Source organism: Myzus persicae, unplaced genomic scaffold (assembly GCF_001856785.1).
Source record: "Myzus persicae strain clone G006 unplaced genomic scaffold, MPER_G0061.0, whole genome shotgun sequence".
NCBI lineage: Eukaryota > Metazoa > Arthropoda > Insecta > Hemiptera > Aphididae > Myzus > Myzus persicae.
The window spans coordinates 99176-122799 of NW_019104033.1; the positions used below are offsets into that span (position 1 = coordinate 99176).

The 23624-nt window shown below is 28.2% G+C and overlaps 1 protein-coding gene across 3 annotated transcripts; it reads left to right on the forward strand.

Moving 5' to 3' along the window:
• Positions 1–9105: 9105 nt before the first annotated feature.
• Positions 9106–22387, forward strand: LOC111037832 (protein NDNF-like). Of its 3 annotated transcripts, none has more exons than XM_022320618.1 (9): positions 9106–9123; positions 12991–13160; positions 18658–18791; positions 18913–19171; positions 19254–19407; positions 20189–20410; positions 20486–20722; positions 20842–21137; positions 21202–22386. In XM_022320618.1, the coding sequence occupies exons 2-9, from the start codon at positions 12994–12996 to the stop codon at positions 21338–21340; spliced, it is 1608 nt and encodes a 535-aa protein (XP_022176310.1). In that variant the 5' UTR covers positions 9106–9123; positions 12991–12993; the 3' UTR covers positions 21341–22386. The 3 variants fall into 3 exon arrangements, with proteins under 3 accessions (XP_022176310.1, XP_022176311.1, XP_022176309.1); XM_022320619.1 differs by lacking the exon at positions 9106–9123 and adding an exon at positions 9594–9729 and having other exon boundaries at positions 21202–22387; XM_022320617.1 differs by lacking the exon at positions 9106–9123 and adding an exon at positions 10320–10672.
• The last annotated feature ends 1237 nt before the right edge of the window (positions 22388–23624 follow it).

Consider the following 23624-nt stretch of genomic DNA (forward strand, 5'->3'; position numbering starts at 1 on the left):
TTTTGGTCCTCATATAATGCATTTATGTCATAAATTGACATTCACAACACACTATTTCTTTACCTTTTTGTCTTGATATATTTTCTAGAGATAAAAAAAAAATAAAACGAAACTGGTTCACTAATACTTTTTTTCTCGTAATATTTTAACTTATTTTTATTATATAAATTATATTTATATTATTTAACTTTATTTTAACTCTTTTCCTACAACATTATCATAATAATATTATAAAACGATTTTCTTAATCGTTTTAACTCATTCGTCATCGATGCAAATATTACTTAATACATATATATATTATATAAATAATACGATTATTTTTGAAAATATATTGATGCCATTATAGTTGGTTATATACTGCACACTGTACTTGTATACTTTTCTAAAAGTGAAGATAAAATAACAGACTAATAATAATAAATAAGGTGCAAATTTTTAGGTACACTGATCAATAAAAATAAAACCTTGTACATATTTTTACGCCATTCATATAAGACAGTATAGCAGTATCATAGCTCTAACAAGTTTGGGGACAAAAGAGCTTTTTTTGTCATTTAATGCAGATTTTTTTATAGACCTCTCCATGATACCATAGGGAGAGCATTAGATTTATGTATAATGAAGTCCAACTATGCCGGTCACGAGTACTGGATTTGCTATCGCACGTATCTCCAAAGACGTACATTGTTGTGCATATTGATCCTTCCATCGATCTCAACTTCTCTAACATTTTTTTATTTTTTATTAAAAGCAGGTAGGTTAAGAATCTATATGATAAAAAATCCATCATCATAATAAACCACCCCGAGTATACGGAATTTGTGTTTAGACTTTCGGTTTTAAAAAATTGTGAATCTGTATTAAGATACAAAAAATAGATATTGATAATATTTTAATATTTTAATAAAATAATGATATTTTAGATTTCAGGTTTATTATATTTAGTCTCAACCGCATGTTTATGTATTTACATCAAAATCAGTATTATATTGTTTTATATCATATTTAAAATTTTAGTAGAAAACCATTACAAAATGTGAATTTTTATAAATCTTTATAATATATATTTTATGCGTACTATGCAATTTGACTATCAAGGTTATTATGACTTGTCCTTGCAATGCTAAATTTAATTTGTTTTACTAAGAAATAAATCATGTGCATAGTGGCCTAGTGCATCCATTATGATACCTATATAAGCTAGTGTACATTTATAATCTGGAGTGTTTTAAATTCTGATTTTAGTTTGTTACACGCGTATTATGATTTTATTATCATAATATACGATATACTTATATATAAATATACAGAATAGCCACATAGGTTTCTAAACTATGTTGATTAGTATTTAAATATCATTCTAAGTTATTGTTTTAAATTAAATATGTATAGAATTTTGATTAGACATTATTTTTGATCTGGATGGTAGATGTCCATCATTCTTACATTAATTTTGAACAAAAAAAAGTTGACAATCTAAAACTCTAAGTATAGTGTACAATAACAAATTTGTGTTTTTAGTTCAATTTATAACAATTATAAATTATCATATTATAAGTTTATTTGTTAACATATTTTACTGATTGGTTATTATATTATTTAAATATATTAAAAATATATAAGTTTCAGTAAATGGGTAATGCAGATCAATGTTTCAAATTATTTAATTTTTTGAAAATTATTAAATTATATTTAATATCATATAATTTAATATTACACTATAATTATATTAAAATAAAGTTTATTAACTAATCTATATTTTTATGTATTTTATGACACGTATCTTTGTTTATTTTTTCAAAAATCTAATCATATTAATGAATTATATATATATGCACCACACATATATTAATTAATACCTCTGTATGATAATTACTTGTGCGCTGAAAGTGCGAGCTATGAGTTATAACGTATAACTATATATAAAAATAAACTATAAGAATAATAAACTGGAATCATTAAATTTAATTATAATAATAGTCTGACCGTTACCAGACTCTACGTATATTAAAATTAAGTATATATTTTATCAATAATTGTTGAAATGATGATAAACTATTATCATATATTATATTTTATCATCAATTATTGTATATATTAAATCCTAATTCCTAACCTAAATATGTTTTAAAGTACACTATCTAAAAAACACTATCCTAGGTAATGAAGAGTACTACACTAGGTATAAAACATTACACCAGGTGAAATGTCTTGAATGGATTCTCCGACTAGCATAATGGAAACTTCCGTCAACATTCAAAATCACTCACTGACGGTTGTAGTTATTGTTTTAACGTTTTTTAAATATCAGTTGGTGCTTTTAACCAAGCTCAAAAATGTCTTTGGAATACGATTATTTTTTTGTTTCTTTAAATGCTCTAAAATGAATTTCACACTATGTCATATTCCGAGGAGGACTAAGCAAAAGAATCACCAACACTGCACTTTATAAACAAGTAGAATGTCTTACTGCTTTATTTTCATACTTCAAGTCAGTTGTATTTTTCAAGAAAACAGATATTAAATCGGTGAAGGAATCTAACGCATTTGCTTTTTCAATTATCAGACAACACTATTTAGAATCTTTTTTTAAATATTTCAATGGTTTATCGTTTTATTTCATATTATATATATATACGTCATAGACAAAAATAATTCAAATAAAACTTCTGTAATTTAAATAATTTCAAAACATAAAAATCTATCTTTAAAATTTTACGTTTTAAACACAAGCTTCAATGGATCAATGCGTTTGTTGTTATCACAAGTTATAGAAAAAAATATTGTATTAAATACGATGAGTATTAAATTTTTTATAAAAACGTGTTAATGAGTTAATTTATTAATATAATATTAAACTATCACTAGTTCTGTGTACCTTATAGTAGGCAGTTTATTATTTATGAAAATATTTTTCGGTGTAGATAAAAATCTTATATTAATAAATCGTTTTTATTATTGATGACCTCAAATAGACAAATAGCTTTTCATGTAATATTAATATATTAATCATATGATCTACTTATTAATGTTATTATTAGCTATGTAACTTTCAATAAAGTCAATGAAAATTGAAGGATCTACAAAATATTTTGCAACACAATAAAATAGGCGCATTTAATATGAATATTATTAAAATTGATTGATACCGGAGAACCGTAATGCTTTTCGAGTCTCGGTTATAATGGTACCAATCGTAAAGTTTTTCATATCACTTTTTCATAACGCCAGTAGGTATCACACTAATATGCAATGTTCTTCAACTCTGGAGGACTAGAGGGCACTATATTATAACGACCGTGAGCAATATAATTAGACCCGATTTGCCGCTACTTATAATGATCAATGAATAAAACACCTATTGCTTGTGTATAGTGAATTTGAATAACACCCAATTTATTATTATTGGGTTCGTTTTTTTTTTTTTTTACATTCTCTCTCTGGCGCGCTCTTCCATATTACTCGAGCACCAAGGTCTTGGTCTTATGTAACCTTAGGGCTATACCGATCTGAAGACGGGTTAAACTGACGTATAATTAGTGTATAGAATTCGCATTAAGTTTTATTAGATTGCGCGGCACCGCGCGCGGAGAGATAGTTAACTGAAAAGGAGGATAGGCACCGAAGTGAGCGTGAGAGAGACAGAATAAGGGTGATTGGATGGACAGCCGGTTCTATGATAATCACACTATTATAAAAACATATTGAGTGCACCAACTTCCTGAAGCTATTGGGTTCACAATATAACCCGTTTTTTATTCGAAATATACAGTACACGCGAGTTTCTGCGAATTTTCCGTATACCTATTCTTTTCTTTTACTCATTTATTTATGTTTTTTTTTCTTCTTCTTCTTTCGCTAGTGGCCACAGCAATACGTCTCCCAAAATGTAAGTAGAATACCTATTGGAATACATGCACCCCATACACTATGGCAAACCGGTTCATCGCATTTGGCCTACTAGATCCACATGTTTACCTATATATGTAGACCAATGTACGGTTTTTGTTATTGTGATTTTTTTTTTTATATACTTATATATACTACTATATAGTTATGTGTATAGTAGAATAACTGACCGAATTTGTTTATATTTTCTAAGCTCCTAAAAGAAAGGTTTTCAATAACTAATTGGAATAGAAAGTCTAAACCTATTATAGTCTTATTTTCCTTACAATTTTGCTTAAACGCAGAAAATTTGTTCTCCCGTCTCACCGCTGCAATGTGTTGAGTATTAATACTATAATAATAGTTGTTTCTTGTTATCTGCCTACGTAAAATCGGTTTCTGTAGCTGATATTACATAATAATCAATCTGAGTATAAAAAAAATATTTTAATCGATACGCGTGTAATGGAATGATACGACGTTGTAGTTTTCTTAAATTTCTCGCGGAAATGGTTTATTTTGTGTGCTTAACAGTTTATTATTTTGTGTTTTTATGCGATCAATGAATATACTGATTATAGTTTAATAAAAAATATACTATTCAATTTAAAAGGACGTTGAAGTCTTATCGTTATTACTATGAATTAAAAACATTTTCGATTTCTATGATTATAATTTATATAAATCGTTATTTAAACATAATATCATATACTTAATAAAACGTTTCATCAATAAATAAAACATGTATAATTAAATGGGTTGCGTACGTAAAATGTATCCGAAACGATTTTATTTTATATTTATATTTCACAATAGATTACTATTACATTGATTGTTATAATAAAAGTGAATACAATATTATATTTAAATTAAAGCTGCCCAGAGTTTGGGTTAAGGTGCCATAAGCATTTTGGTAGCAAGAGTTGCTTAAATCGAGCGATAACTCTTTGTAGAAATTTAGAAATTAATATTAATAATTATCCTAACTTTATTCATTTTAAGCGTCACATATTATCCATAGTATAAATTATTGTCATAACTATTTATTTAAGTAATTTATCTATTAAATTTTATTTTATTTTCTCATTGTAATGATATTAGATGTCACACAACTAACACCTGTTAATCTATGATCGTCTCACCATAATTTTGTTTATTTTATTTTCTATTTTGTTTTAACTTTATTCTGCAATCTCTCATGTCTATTTTATTACTACCTACTACATATTAATAGTATTTGAATTAAGGACTTAATTAAGAACCTCTCACCTTCACCACAAGCTTTGCTTATAGGAGGTGAGCAAACAAACATATTAATGTATTATTTATTGTAACTTTTATTTTATCAAATACCATCTGTTTGCAAAAATATACATATTATTATTATTATTATTATTAAGGTGATGCAGCGATCAAAAAAAAAAAAACTACGATAATTCTCACTAGAGGTACAATGTATTAAATTTATTTAAATATAACTTATTTTCTACTACATTTACTATTTAGACTGAGATTGTAGAAATGTATTTATCAATGGCACAATACCAACATAAATACTGATGAATTATTGCTGTCAAAATCAGGTGTTGTGCATTTTACTGGTATTATAATTATTTATAATCGGTATTAAAGAATTACATTTTTTTTTCTCCAATAAATATGCTTCAGCTTAAAAATGCTTTGTCGATGTATTTTATGATTCAAATAATGGTTTGAGCAAGACAGTTCATCGTCATATTTCATAACACACATAATTGTTTCATACGACTATCGATCTGTTGAAATTTGCCACTCTATCCGTAATAACATTCTATTATATCATCATAATTTTTGACAACTTGGCAAATATACTACCGATCAATTTTCATTAAAGTTTATTTTATTTACATAGTATGATATTATTTAAAGATATATATATATTTTTTTAATTCACATGAATTATATCATCTTTCAATGTTCATCTTATATTTTAAAATCATTCAAGTAATATCTGATACAAATATAATATGGATTAGTGTTATTAGTCTATTTGTGACCAACGCAATTTAGTAAACTCATAGGTATTTAGTATTTAAATAAAGTAATACTATAAATTTGCTCTAGATATATATTATACAGAATAATTCGAACATGGGACATGTTTTCTTTTGTTAGTTTTCAAAAATAAGAAACATAATGCAATTCGCGAAACAAAATATTTTACTTGCACAGTGAATTTCTAATTTTGATTAAAAATTGTAGTAAAATAAATGAAATAAGTTGTACTTGTCGTATAGGTAATAAGCTATAAATGTTGTTTTTTTTATAATCATCTTATAATTATCTATTCACTAGGTATACCTCAAAATATGCATAGGACGCATCCTATTACGACGGAACAGCATGATCAGAATGGAAATCGTTTAATCCACAGTGTTAACGCAGGAAACTGCATAAACCTATTACATATTTTCTAAGATTGAACAATGAATGTGTAATTAAACAATTTTTAATTTATCGAAAAAACCTCGCTTTAGAAGATCCAACCGTCGAACAAATGAGCAGCCAGTGTTACGGACAATTGTTTCAAAAAATTGTGCAACATAAAAATAAAAACGTAGCTTTACTTCAAAAATGCAATGGTTAATGATGTATCCCGAGGTGTATTTGTGTTATATACTAATAAAAAGTATAATATAGTTTAATATAGGTATGTATCAATGTTACAAACTTACAAAATATACAACATGGACCACGGATGGAGATGTTTAATACTAACTACCATTATTTCCACATAATAACACATAAATAAATAAAATGCGTAGAGCCAATGATTAATGTTATTTGTATCTATATATATACCTATGTATATACTGATGATTTACAAATCTTCGTAATCTCCCATTTTTCAGTAATGCTATTATTCAAAATCTCATTTTTGGAACATATAAATATATATACCTGTTTTAAAATGATTGAGATTTTTTGAACCACTTAAAGAGTATTATATGGAGATACAAAATTCTATTTTTCAAATGAGAACTTCAAATTATAATTTTTCTGAAATGTAGACGTATCAAAATTAAAAATTTTAATTTTTGAGTTACTTTAATAATTGCAATCATAATTACTATAGTAGCAATATAAATATCATACAAATTTGCTCACAAATTGTTTTACTAGAATTAAAATGAACAACTTAAGAATAGTGTTAAACACTTAACCCTCATATATTTTTTTATAATCGGTTAAAATTCAAATTCAAATTTTTATGAAATTGAATATTCAAACGTCGCCAAAGTAATGTTTGGAGTGTATATTTATCAGGTTATTATAATTATTATTCACTATACAATGATTCATTAAAGTGTAAATACTTAATTTTAATTTTCTTAAATTATAATGAGCCATTGTGCAGTAAATAATTATAATTAATCACCCAATGTTAACCACACACCAAATTTTGTATGTTATGTTGCTACAACGACATATGGACCATATGGTATAACCACCACTGTTTTAATGTGTACCTACAATTTAATATTAACTATTTACAGAATTAGTATGAATATGTTTAAAATATTTGTCTCATTGTATTCAATTTTTTTATCTTTGTTGTTACGTTTACTTATTAGTAGGTACCTATCTGCTAATATTCGAGGGCGCAATCTATTATAGTACATTATGATTATTTTACAAAAAATGTTTACTAAAATGTACTTTTAAATACATTTCAAATAATAATTCAACTCCTCAACGAATATGTTCATTATAACTTTTTTGTTTGATATTCATGATAGTCCTCAATTTAAACAGAAAAATAATACATTTTTTTTTAAATAATTTATTACAATTAATGTAAAAAATAAAATACAATTGTAATGATAATAATTTCAATGTATAATTACAACTTACAATATAGGTACTCCAAGTGGAACGACTGGAACGCTACCCATCAAAATTCACATGGCACAAAAACCTTAAAACGCTCAGTCGTTTTCCTAAGTTCTTATTGAAGAATTTGAAAATATTTTTTTTTTAGAAAAAAAAGATTATTTTCTAAATCGACTAAAATCCAAAATGGTACATTTCTTTGTGCATCTTAAGATACCAGAAACTTAACAGAAACCATTCAAAATATCAAATTGTTATTGTACTGTTCACTTTTTGATTTTAGAAATAACTAATCATCATGTAAAGTGGTTAAAAGCCGAAATGTTAAATTGTTTTTCAATATACCATTCGTTTTAAGTACTGAATGTATTAAATTACATTTCAAATTTGATTGTTTCAATTTATTAAAATTAGCGAAGAGTCTCTTCATTTATTCGTTTATTCAATAAATGTCTAAATCTGTAAAGAAAATGATTAAAAAAAAAATGCACGTTTTGAGTTTTTTTACCCATATGCGATTTTATTCCTACCGTTCTCATTAATACATAGGTAACTAAAAAAATAAAATAATTAATTTTCCAATTATTTAAATATGTATAAGACAACTAATTTTTATATACTATACAGTATACATCTTATATATATAACAATTTCGTATTATATAAATATATAAATTATGTTCTATATTTTATTCTGTACTATGTAATATAAGTATATTGTATTAGTATTACCATTTAGTTAATTTGATTGTTTTGTAGGTATATTACTGTACGTCTGTATACCTGCTGAATTATGGTTGTTGTGGTTTTTAAATATTTTATTGCGTATAGAAAATACTGTAGTTCATAATATTTATTTGTAGTGAGATTAATAATATCGTCAAAGGATATTTGGTAGGTTCTGTACCGATATATGTATATAATGTGTACATTAAACACTTTTCACATACAACTATGAACATTACACGGATATACGCTGAGTTGTTAAAATATTATCGATACGAAATGCGTCGTCGATTGATTAGGTTAGGTAGACTTTTTCAATTACACTAACATGAGCATATAATGTTGTATTTACAAAAGTATACACGCCATTGTTATATTTTTGTCAATATTTGAAATCAATATGGGCCAAACTGTTATATATTATAGCGAACCAGTTTGTCCAAATTTTGTGGACCGGATTTGGTACGGCGGCAGTGGTGGTGTGACCGGCCGACGGTTATCGCCAATATACCTATAGTATAGGTCCTAACACGAGTATTTTCTTCTGTCGAAATGCATCATCGATTATACAGATTTAGTATCGGACGACGATCACTACCGTGCGGGTTATGGCTGAGTTACAGCAACGATAATAGTGAGTAATAGTACCTACCTACATTATGTGTATTATACGAATAGGTACCAGTGTACTGCTAAACTATATTCCATGGTTTTAGAGGGTCCGAGCCCCTTGAAAAAACGGCGTCACCGTGCACCGCTAACCGTGATACTTATAATAATATTGTCTTCTGTAAGACGTGTATGATATATTTTATAATATTTTCTTGCGAAATAGTTCCAGATCAAAGTAATAGGAATATAATAATATGTATTGTAAGAAATCCACGCTTATACAACAACAATATTCGCACACCAGTTGATTTCACGGTTTCTCGGTCACCGTATACCCGGGTACGTGTTTGGGTAAAGTTTCAGTCGGCGCGTTGATTAAAAATCTGTTGGACTCGAGGTCTACGGTGTGACGGTCACGTTGATGACGGCTGCAATGCCTATCGCGATGGCGAGGTCGGAAGGGAATTAAATACGAGAATTAAACATTGCAGAGAGAGACAGATACAGCAGGTACAAAGACGGAGATATATGCAGAGACAGAGAGACACAGAGAGTGGCGAAGAGAGATAAATTCCCATGCAACTCAGGCGCCACACACGTTACTCATTGCGGATTCTGCACCAATATCGTGAGTTCTACAGAAAAAAAAATCTTATATATTATTATTATTATTATTATTATTATTGTGCGTGCGTGCGTGTGATTTGTGAACGTGTATGTGTGTGAGTGTGTGAGTGTGCGCGTGTGCATGTCCAACAACAAAAGGCCGGTAAAGCACTCGGTCTGCATTCCGCGTGCACAAGTCGAAGAGACAAATTGAATTATCATATACGCACCGCATTTATAGCCTCCAGGGGTCAAGGAATATTTACCCTGACACTAAAGAATAGTGCACTGTTTTTCTTTTCACGTTAATACAGTAATAATAATAATAATAATAATAATAATAATAATAATAATAATAATAATAATAACAATAATAATAATAAAATTAATAATAATAATGATAATAATAGTAATAGTAGTGGAAAGAAAGAGACACAACGATGAAAAAATAATAGGAAAAAGAAATGAGAAGGAATAATAATAGTTGTAGTAATAATAATAATAATAAAGGTATGAGAAAAAAATAAAGCAACATGGCGCATGCGTGATAGGCGGTTTGGGGGGTGGGCATATGGTGGATTGTCTCTAAACAGGAGTAGAGGAGAGCATATGCGACAGTCCAGACTCCAGTTTGGATTTTATAAGGGCTCGGTTCCGTCGCACCACCGCCGGTAGCTGCTGCTTATAAACGCCGTCGTTAACGTCTTGTTATTTTTGCGTCGTCGAACTATTAATTATTATTTATTCACGTCCGCGTAATCGTGCCGTCGATATTTATTTATTTATTTATTTATTTATTTATTCATCAATTCAAATATATCATATTTTTAATAAGTAAAAAAAAACCGTGCATTCCACGAAATCATCTAATCAAACGTAATAATAATATAATTATTAGAGAACCGTTTCTAATCGATAACATTAATGGTGACTGTTTCCTACGGCGTTGAATTCAACAAAACCGAGTAAGTACACCGCAATCAAATTATTTCTGTAAATACCTACATTGTTGATGAGTTATTTTTTTACGAATGTCATACTTGAAAAATAATAATAATATCTCATACGATATTATATTATCATCTATTCTCGTCAAACGCTGATTTTTTTTTTACTCGCACACTTGGTCAACACTCGTTACACAATAACAGCGACCCGAGTGTACGTCACCCCATCGTTGCCCGTGCGATTCAGGCAAAGTTCCAAAATATTCGCCGACGAATTCCGCGAGGGGATGCGACGACGCATTTAGACCAATATACACGTGTGTTTTCTTATCTTGCATAGTCCTCCAGTTTCACCATCGCATCACCCGTGCCCTATTCGACGCATTGTTTTTGGTATTTTTTTTTTTCGTTTTATTTTTTTTTTTTTATTCAATACCGTAGGTACACTTAAAATAGACATTCTGCCGTGACATGAGTAGTTGTAATTGGCTCCGCGACACAAAAATTCACAAATGTCCATATTATAATAATCGAATACTATAATAATATGATCTAAAGTTAGACGACGACGATGTTCACGGGGACCCGCATTTAATTTGTGTTGTGGTCCACTGATAAGGGGTTTCAAATACGCCCTATGCTTTGTGCATTGTAGTGACGAAAGCGTGATTTCTCGAGTTTCGCCGTAATGAAAACGTTCATTTCAGTACATGTGTACATTATATTATGGTTGCAACGGCGGTAATTGTCCAACTCCCGTAAATATACCTACATTATTCTTTATAATATTTAGTTTTGGCGCGATAGATCAAAAATGTTATATTGTGTGTATTGTATTATTCAGCCAACATAATATAACATTACAAAATAATATACAGTATACAGTTTACACATATGAATATAATATATATAATATATCCTTCTAAAAAGGTGAATCAAAACAACCCTCTTTCGACCATTGTTGTGGACTCTGTAGTAAAATCTTTTTTTACGATCCGTCTGCAGCTTAAACCTCCATCTTTTAATTCTTTTGGATATTACATTCGATCACGTTGTACTAATAATACTTATATGTTGTTTACTAGCCTGTCTTATACTATGGTTCTACCTATCAGACATATATCTATTGACATATTGTATTAAACGAAAAACGTTTTTATAATAACGTTGTAGGTACGTCGTACAATTTATTACAATCAACAAAGTACTAACTCTTAGTTCGAGTGACACAAACAAATTGGTTGAATAATATTATTATTATGTTACATATTATAAACGATATTAAAATAATAATTTGTAGCCAATAGCATAATATTATGATGAGTACCTGTATAGATTAAAAAAAAAACCGGAGACTTGCACCTATGGGCGTTATTAATATTGCTCTTTTTAATGTTAGTGAAAAATTGACTTGCCAATGTACATAAATCTAACATTAAAAGTTGAGAAATTAACGTGATTCATTTAACGTTCAAAACAAGAATTTTGTGTTTTTTTTGTCACTTAGTACCCATTAATTTATTTCACAATAGAATAAAAAAGATTCCTATCCTTGAGACATAAAAAAATTCATATATCTACATAATATACACAAACGTTATAATCAAAATGATGCGAATTCTGCAATATTCAACCCATGAGAAGGGTTTCATGCTGCGATTTTATCGTGTATTTACTGATTTTGTCAGAACTGCAAAATATTACATCACGAAAAAATCTAGTTAAAAAAAACGGGAACTAAATCTCCTGGTGTAGACTTACACGTGTGTGTGCTCGTCCACAAGCGCGTGTGTGTGTATTTGTTTGTGTGTGTATTTACTTGTGTGTGTGCGAGTGTATATGCCATTATTGACTAGTACACTTTTTTTGAAACAGTGGCTTCCCTTTCTAACTTCCAGGTTCTGTTTTTTCCAATACTGTTTTTTCTTTATTATTATTTTTTTTATGTTTTTTATGTAAATAAACTTGTTCGTGTCGTCTTTGTCTGTTTTTTCTTTCATTTTACGTGTTCTCTTCGTGTAAAATTAGCGACCAGTTGAAATTCGAACCCGTAATATCTAGATCTCCCGTCCACCTCTCATTTTGCTCCTCTCCTATGGAAAAGTACACTATACCCCACGAGAGGTGCATTGTTCTTCTTTCGTAAAAAGAAACCTCCTCTGCACTCCCACTATACATAATCCGCTAAGAGGGATGACTAAGTATTGAACAAGAGGTAAAAAAAATACATATATCTATGTTAATATGAAAAGCTGTCCGTCGTTTTTGTTACATTTTAATATACACGTGTATTTTGATTCTTTTTTTTTTAATGCTTGCTGTTTTGTGATATTTAGGCGATGCTAGTGCGGTTATGGTTGGTGGTATTAATGGCCGAGTTGTTAACGGTGGTCGCCTTCAAACCGCTGGAGGCTAATTTAACACGCGATGGACCCTCATCGAAACCAATGAATGTTGTACCTCACGATTTTGATCACATTGTGCCAGTAACTAAATCTCGAACAAAGTAAGTGTTTTCGTTTATTTATTATTTTTTTCAACAAATTTGTTCGCATGTACTATTTAGTAAACATAAAATAACATAAAATGCCCACATTTATAAATTATAACCATATAATATAATAACAGGTAAATCGTATTTTAATATATTCATATTTAACTCACTTAAATTTAATCGTAAAACAGTAATAGATATAATACATGTAATAATTTATTACATATTTTAATTTGATTAAATTATCACCATAGAATAATAATTAGTATAAAATATGTTCACAAATAATCCTGATTTCACAAGTGAATACTATTATTATTTTAAATGATAATTATTAAATTTGATGATTATAGAATGTTTAATATCTAGTTTATAACTATACATTTGTAGGGCATAAAGTGATTCAATCATTTCTACAGTTTTACTTTTTTTTTATTTATATCATTAATATTGATTTAGACTGATCGAAGCATTTATCTTTATTTATATGAATGAAATACATTATTTGTAATAAATCCTATATAATTTAGAATTATACGCATTACTTAATAAAAGGGAGAGTACATGTCTTAGACTTTAAGAGACTTTAAGATACTTAATTAATAATTAAGCTCAATGATCAAAATCATCAAGATTAAAATATCAAAGAACCAAAGATGAAAAAAAAATAAATTTGTATAGCAGGGTCTTCCACCCGAACCAAGTTTGTATAAACTGATGGTGCATTTATTTTCTCGTCTGCATTTGAAAAATAATTATAATTATAGTACAATTATAGAGCAGAATATTAGAGCATAATTATTGATTTATATGTATATAATTCGCGTTATGACTATGATTATTCGAGTTATTTATAGCTTGTGTAAAATCCTTATATATGTAATGTAAAATCTATTTTTATTTTCTCATCGCACAATATAAGTAATAGTTTTTATATCTACTCATATTCCACATTCCTCTTCAATTGAGTCCAATATCCTATAGACGCATATCGACGTACGATTGTGTTTTACCCTTTTTTATTTCTTCTTGTGAGGTAAGTCCTTCAAAATAATCTTATATTTGTAACTTAAGATCAAATGTATACTTATACTCAAGCTATCAATTTAACTTTTATTGTTTTCCAATATTTCCATATAGGTAACTGAAATAACCAAATAATAATTCACAAATCTGAGGTGTGTATGAAAGTAATTTATTGACATAATAAATATTCAGAATAAAATTAGATAAATATACAAGTATATAATTTTTAAATATTCTATAATATGTGTGTGTTATACACGAGAAAATTTGTTTTTATAATTATATAGCATTAGAAAATATTTTTTTTCCATCTATAATTGTCTTCTTTATGTTTGTGTTTTTGATTTTTTATGCCAAGTTCTAAATAAATCCACTTGTTTTTTTCTCTGAAATGCGTGTATTAAATGTTAAAATAATTTTAATAACTACTACAGTAGACACACGTAAAGCTATTTAATAATAAGTATTAATCAATTATCGACAAGAAAAAAAATGTAAAAACGTTACAGCAGGATCACGAAAAGACCTCTATAAATATAGTAGAATATATAAATAATAAATATATATGTATACTAAAAATATATAATAGGCTGAACTACAATATAACGTAATATGCATAAATAGTTCTGAGAATTGTTTTCATCTATAAATTATTGTTGAAGTTGAGGGTGAGGCTATTCAAAAACGGGAATATAATAACACGTGTGGTTAAACCAACGAGATCGTTTTATCGTTTTATTTAACTAGTTAAAATTGTGTAACATCTACGTATAATACCTAACTGGACTATCCAATATTGATTAACAACTAGTGTGCAGTTAATAGTTAAGTACACGCTATTTGTTAAATCAAGAATATTATGTAACATAGTTTTATATAAATCATTTGACCAAAATGTATTATCATGTAATAATTTTGAGTGCTTGTACTGTATAATTTCGTACAGAATTTTAAGCGTATTGCCGATTAGAAAATGTTTAAAAAAATAGGTACATAATACATTTCACACACAAGTATATAAGTAAAGTTATAAATATTATTATAATATACACATACATATTATGTTCAAAAAAGTAAGCAAATTGACAATCTTCATAACTATATAAGTAGGTAATCAAACAACTATAAATAATAATTTTTTTATTTATTTATTCTACTTTATTTAGTTTTTCAAAACATGGCAATATGAAACTCAATCTAATTGATATAATTAATAATTGTTAAAAAAAAAACCGAATGGGAATGTATGGAACCTATTAACTTCAATAATATGTAGGTATCTGATAGAAATATTTATTTTAATTTTAGGTAAGACTCTACAGAAAATTGCTTTTTGCTAGTGATGTGTTATATTTTAGAGAACGGTTATCAGTTGTTCCTTACAATTTCAAAAAGCACATGTACCTATAATCAAGAATAAGATAATAATTTGATTTAAATACGAATCTGAAGTTAGCATTAATTAATATTTTATTGTTGAAGTGTATATTAAATAAATACGTAATGCAATTATCACGATGTAAATATTTTTTTATTGTTAAACAATGCGCATTTGTCTTATAATTATATATATCTTCAAAGTTTAATACTGTATAAATCACAATGAAAGTATTTTGAAGTATAAAATGCATAAAAAAAACTATAACCTTGAAAATCATGGTCTACAACTATATAGGTAGCTGGCCGCCATAAATAATTTAATTTCTTGTCAAGTGCATTTTTTTTTTACTATTTAAAAAAAAATGCCCCTTAGACATACTATAATTTTATTATTACAATAAATAATGTAGTATTTGCGACCAAAATTGTTCACATGGTACAGTTATAATAATAGTATAGACGATAATATAGCCAATTCAATCAGTTTATGCTTATGCTGTTCACTGCAGGGATTTTTTACATTCGATGATACGGCCAGATGTTGATTTCTAAACAAAAATTATACAAAAATTAAAATATTTAAAATCATTTTGAACGTATTAACGCCAACTTTAAACCTATCAAAATAAAATAAACTTGATCTGTACATAATAATTGGATTTTCGTTTAAACATCAGACAAAGCACATAGATACTTTACACAAGCAGTATTATTGTATTTTATCCGTAGAAAGCAAATGTCTCAATATTTCTAAAACTATTGGAAATATAGTGAAATTAAGCATGAAACATATCCAACATACTATTATCCTATTTTGAGGTACATAATTAAACAACAATCTGTGTTGACGTGTATTTTGTTCTTCTGAAAATAAATCAATAATTTATAGGTTCTATACTTCAATTAGGTATGTACATGGTCAAAAAGTTAAGACGCTATAAAATATGTTAAACTTTGAAATGTAGATGTATACAATGTACTATAATTCTTACTTATAATTATTTAGGAAAAAAAAATATTTAATCACCGTTATTAAAGACTACTTTAAACGTTTATCAATAAAATATATCGAAAACTATTTGAAGAGTTTAGCTCAAAATACAATTACCGATGGATCCCGGACGTCAATGTCCTCAACAATAGTTTCTTTTAATAAATCTTAATAGTATAATTTATTTTGAAGAGTTTCTGATATTTTTTTCAATACGAAACACGAACACGTTAGAGTCAAAAGTCTGTACCTACGTAGGTATAATAGAAACAAATATTATACCTAATAATACTGCATGCTCACAACGGTAATTCATCTTTATTATTATTATTACTATTATTATTATTATTTTATTTAGAATTATTACCGAATAATATTATAATATCTGTTGGCTACATAGCGGTAGCGGTAGTGGTGGGCTCGGTGCACCGAATTATACGTAGGTATACTACCGGTACCGCAACCGGTTATGCCCAATGCGCATTGATCAGAAATTTCGCACAGGTGGTGCATTGATAACACGAACCGGATACCACATGCGTAATAATAATAAAATGACGTCGTTTGAATATTTTTTTTTTAAAGAAAGAAAGAAAGAAAGAAAGAAAAAATAACAAAATAATAGAACTGCTATGGTGTATAACAATTCGGAGCCGCTATGGTGCTCACAAGTCGCATTGACAAACGGCGTGACTATATATAAATATAATATAGGTACCTGCAGCACTCTGCAGCGGTTTGTGACCTTTAACATCAACGTTTTCGATAACAACAATGCAATTATTATTATTGTATACTTCCTCGTTATTTTATACGCGCGAATGTGGAGGAGGTAGTAGGTATAGCCAAAATTAGCCTTGGCCCAGATTAAAAAAAAAACCACAGTCTAGACACTCAGAATTCCGTATCCGAGTGGAATCTAAATGCTTATAATGCGTTTGCGCATAATAATGTATACTTACGTTGCATATAATATGTGTATTATTGTACGCGCACTCGACGAGTGAACATTATAATTAGAAAGATATTTTTCACGACAATTTTTCGCATCCTCTCCACTGCACTCTCACGCTTTCACCTTCTCCAGCTCATTTTTCTCTTTTACGGTTTTTTTTTTTTTTACTCAGGTACACATCACGCACTTATTGCACACTGCGATTATAATACAAAATGTATCCCTCGTCCCTTTATTTTGCTATCTGCCCGCGGTATTAGCCCTGCAAACGATAAACTCAGTCTGTGTTCGTATGGAATGTCTTGTCAATTGTTCGACACGACCACACCTGCACGTACAATAAGTATATTATATTAGAGTAAATTTACGGATACAATAATTGTATAGTTTTCGTACGTTTTCTAAATACGGATATTAATATTACGGTATTTTTATTTTTACGTGAATCATTTTTTACTTAGAAATTATTTGTGTTCATCTCGTTAATCACAAATCTGTATATCATAGTAACCAATGTACGTACGTGATGATTGGTTAATAAACAAATCTTTGATCTGTTCAAATCCAAATATAAATTTTATTTATGTACATTCACCATTTTAGACAAACTTTCAGCATTTCTCAGAACTTTCAAAAATTAAATAGGTTCGGGAATCTTGCATTATCATGGAAACACACTGTACATGTCAAGTTTATAAATAAACTATAAAGGATATATTATGTTTCTAAGATAATTTCCATAATATTTTTAAATTAAAATAACAATTACATAAAAAAATTTAAATCAGTCACGAACGGTATTCATACATATTGGGTGGCTGGCTCAATTTAAAATTACATTTTTATTTTTGTCAAGATATATTGAGTACAATAAGACACACGTGTTATGGTCCAAGTAGCCTATTTAAATGCAATCATACCGTATGCCAGTTGCTGCTTACTGATTAGTCCTACTTCAGAACAATAAGCGTTTATTTTCAAATGATCTCTTACCGGAATTCCAGGTCGCCGCCAACGATCGTCAATTACGATCGTATTATAATAGCCGACAACCCTTTGATGTTACGGGTGGTCTTTCGCTATAATACAGTAAAGTTGTTAAATAGCATTTGAAATAAAGGTGTGTGTGTGTGTGTGTGTGTGTTTTTTTTTAATAGGTTTCACATTTTGATACCCCAAGACTCCGACCGGAATCTGTCCGTGACCGTCACGCCGTCGTGCAACTCCATGCTCAACTGGGACTTGAAATTTATACCTCTAACCAGATTTAACCAAACAGTCGTCATATTATGTAAGTTTCAATCGAGTGGAACTATTCTGTCTTTAAGTATTAATCAAATGAATTCATATATTGTGTTATAACTATGATTATATTATATATTACCTACAAGTATTATTTTTGTACACTTTAGGGAACAATAATAAATCCAGTGATATAGGAAGGTTACTCATAGAATATACGGGTGTATCCATACCCGTCACTTATGAACACGGCAGGGCGAATAGAGGTCTCTACGTAATATCAGCCCAGACAGCAACAGGTGACGATTCAAAGGCTATGTTTCATGTTGGGCTCAAACAAAAATCACAGAATAAGCAATTCGGTTTCCGTCCAAATGGAATAAAAATCAAAAAAGGTGGTCAAAAAATTTATTTAAGATGGAATCTAAGGTAGTTTTAAGTAATGAATTTACGTAATATACTGCATATTATATAACTGTCTAAAATTAATTAATTTTATCTTGAACATTAGCCATATAGATCATCATTTAATGAAGTACAGTCTTGTGATCAGTTCATCAAAAATATACTCGACGATTTGTGAAGCTGAACATCGTTTGGGAGAAAAACTAAAAACGAATTTGACGTATTATGAGGATGATTTACGACCTGACGACAGATTAGAGGTGGGTACATTAACACGTCTTGAATTCATGATAATCTTATAAAATAAAACGCTTACCCATGCTATTATTTAAAATAATAAACTCTCTAATAGAAACATATTACAGTGTTGTAAATTAAATATTGGTAGCTACTGGGTACTTACATAATAATTGATATTTGTCAAACATTATAATATATTTTATTATGTTACCTAGTTTATAATATTATTCAATTTTACACAATACTAAATTACTTATAAATTATAATACTAAACAAAAAAAAAAAATTAGATTAACTAGATATTTTTTTTTTTTGCTGAATAACTTTTTTATTTAATAATAACTATAGTAATAACTTCGATTTTTACAGTTAATTTGATAAATAATACATACGTTAAATTAAAATCATGTTTAAACATAATAAAATAATATTATGTATAACTCGAGTAATTTAAAATTTTGTACTATGTGGTCCATGAATAGACTATGTAGTAGTATGTACCTAAAAGTTATCTATATTCTATGTACTATCAGTATTAGATACCAGTTTTATTGTATTCATTATTATGTACCTTATTTTGAACAACTGCAGTTAATATTGATTTACATTATAATGTAGTCAGGCCTTGGCCATTTTTTAAATTAATTTAAAACAATTAACGGTGACTTACTTAATTTATTCAAATTAATTTTTTTCATTCACTTGCTATTCCACCTACTCTCCATAAATCTGAAATAATAATACACCAATCTTTTAACATAATATCTATATTTAAATCAGGAATACTTTGTTGTAATTTAGATACATCATCTGGAACATTCTACAAGCTATACAATGACTGATTTAATTTATGATGAAACGTACTATTTCACTGTATTTGTGTTCCATGATTCTCATATAGCCACACACCACGCCAACGCCACATATAAATTTCAGAAGTCCAAACCCATTGGACTAAAAGATGCAAGGCCCAGAATGATCAACCTGAGGGCTCAAAATGGAAAAGCATCCTTCAGGTACAAGGTTGGTGGGCTGTTTACTAGTTGTGGGAAACATATTTTGTTTAATTTGTGCAAAGTATTACGGTTATTATTTTAGGTGGGAAATAATAGGCAGTTGGAAAAAGATGTCCCTCCCAACACATTATATTGGTACGTCATGCCATGCGATGGAGTGGTATACGTGGAAATCCGTTGTCGAAAAAAGTTATTAATAAGCAAAAGAGTTTTTGGTTACGAGAAATTCATTATAAACAACACTATGAGTGGAGAAAGATACGTGTTAAAAGTAGAATCCGTATCTGTTGACGAGACTCAACGCATCAGATCAATTGAGGTTGGTGTGTAAGATGAGATTATTTTAAAAAATAATACAAATTCAATAATATCTAAGTTATAATAATTAATATTATTTATTGATACATTTTGTAAAAATTATGACATTTTTTTAAATAGGTAATGGCCACCGTACGACCAACAATGATTCCAATGCCAGACATGCCAAACGATCTAAGGATCCAACAATATGTCGGACCAGATGATTGTAAATCAGTGAAGATCGGTTGGTTGTCAGCGAACTCATTGACCGATTTAAAATATTGCGTGTACGTACAGGAGAATAATAACAGCTTGGATAGTGTAGATTTTTCAGTTAAGCCAGATCAATGCAAAGTTCGGTACGGCAAAAGCAGGAGAAGCGATGTTTCTAATAATTATCGAACCAAAACTCGATGTTACATCGGCGAAAAAGGGTACGTCGATTGCATTATACTGTTGTTTTTACTTTTATATTAATTACGATTTTTTCGATCGCAGGATAGTTTTAGTGGAAAAGATACTTAAACTTAAACCGTCGACAACCTACACCATTCAAGTGACAGTTACTAAACCAAGAGGAAGAACGTTATCGTACGATTTCCTAAAATTGGACACAAACTCATGTGGGCTTAACTAAAAGACTATTTGTATCACTTTTGCTGGAAATCAACAAAAGCCATCCATCCATCATCATTGACAAAAATGTCACCGATCGGTCGCATTCGTTTCGTCATCTTCTTCATCCTGTAAATTATAATCCTTCATAGTATTATTACGTTTAAATACTTTATATCGTAACTATTTTGTAGATTTTATTATTGTTACTATTAATTTTTATTATCTATATTTATTGAAAATAAAATCGACTTCCAAGGAGTATAGTGGTACTGTGACGTTAAAAAATAATAATAATGTAAAACTCAAAGGAATGTGGAACGCCCCATTAAGAAAACATCTGGCGTATTCGAAACGTCGACAGCTAGTTGGTACACACAGAAAAGTGATTAAACAGGTACAATTCGTTTAAAAAATACCGAAATAAAAATAAATTGAGTAGTTTAAGGGAGGTAATATATATATAAATATATTTGTATACATATATAATATATATAGTATATACATATTAAAACATAATATACCAATAAAGCGTTGATGAGTTGGAAAAAGAAAACATTAACAATAGGTACCTTAAAGCATATTATTAGGTACCATGCTGATAGGGTAATCATGTCAGAAAATATATGCTTAAGGAATTCGAGTCCATTAAATTTGGGGTACTGTTGCTACGTAGGGAACACTACACACATTATATTAAGGGTTAGTGAACCCGAAGCGAGTGGTGAAGAATAACCTTCGGTTAATTTAATGAGTTCCAGACTTTTTTCCCAGTTTTACAAGGGTTGGTTATAATAACATCGACGGACTCACCTTTCAATGGAACAGTTTATAATATAGAATAAATCCCACATGCATTGTACCTTGTATTCTTTTGTTAACAATATATTAAACTGTACGCATCTCAAATTATTTATAATTTGGTCATTATTATATAGTATATTTTAATGTTTGGCAGTTACATTTTCTTTCCTGTTAAAATAATATCATATACAATATTATCTAATAAATAATTTCGACTAAATTATGGTTGTTATAAGCACATTTTTTTTAATATAAAACTATACAATTTTATTGAAATAAAAATAATTTAATACATTATTATTGAAAATTATTGTTATATAAAACCAAATATTAAAATAATCATTATTATAATTGAATGTACTTAATAACATTTATTTCATGGAAAAGTATTATATTCACGAGAAGTCAAGTAGAGCTCTTATGTTTAATTGTCCATACTTTCTTTAAAATAAAGTTGAAAAGTCAAAATATGTTATTAATAAATATTTATATGTCGTTAGACTTATAAAATATTTTTCAATAATAGTATGCGAAAAAAATATGTTGAGATTTCATACTCTAAATATTATAATACGTTGAAGATAAAATATACTTTAAATGCTACTAACAAACATGTTCAACTATTTGAACAAAAATAGTTCTACATACATTTAAATAGTATAATTTAGTAATCTTAGAGTTTAGACTATATAATAAATTATAATATTTAGCATAAGAAAATACTATTGCTGATTTAATATTTGTATTTCACTACCTACATATGATTGACGCCTGAAAAATTTCATTATGCAATTTATTATGCTTCAAAGTAAATTTGACGTCTTTAAAATTCAATCTTCAACAATTATTTAACCCTTAGTATGATTTATTTATATATATACATATATTACATACCTACTTAATTATTTACATAAATTATTCTTTACAATTAAAATGTTTAAGAAGATAATTTTTAAAACTTTAAATCTGCCATTATTTTCACTGAACAAATAGATGTATTATGGTGATTTTAAAAGTGTTCAGGTAAGTAGTGTAAGTTCAATTGTTGAGTTATAACACCGAAATAATTATCTTCACAACCGTTATTACAGCTTCAAGGAAAACCTAATAAAAACAAAACTAGGGTAATTAAACTAGGGTCAATTATCAGTTGTACCTACTTAATTCAATTATACATTATTTTATATGCAATATGCAATATACAATATAATATTATTGATTTATCATCTACCAATTTCTTAAGCCATAGTCATAGGTACATGAAACCCCTTCAAATTGTAAAAGTATTCAGAAAAATAATTTAAACAAAATTATAAAATTACAAATAATATTTAGTTTATTTGATTATTTTGTGATTAGTGTTTATTTTTTATAAAAAGTCAAATTAATCCCTATGGCTTTGTAATAATTAATTTCACATTTAAGGATGCGTTAAATTAGAATATATTATGCAAATTGTTTTCTATGTAACATTATAAAAAAATTACATTACCTGACTAAAT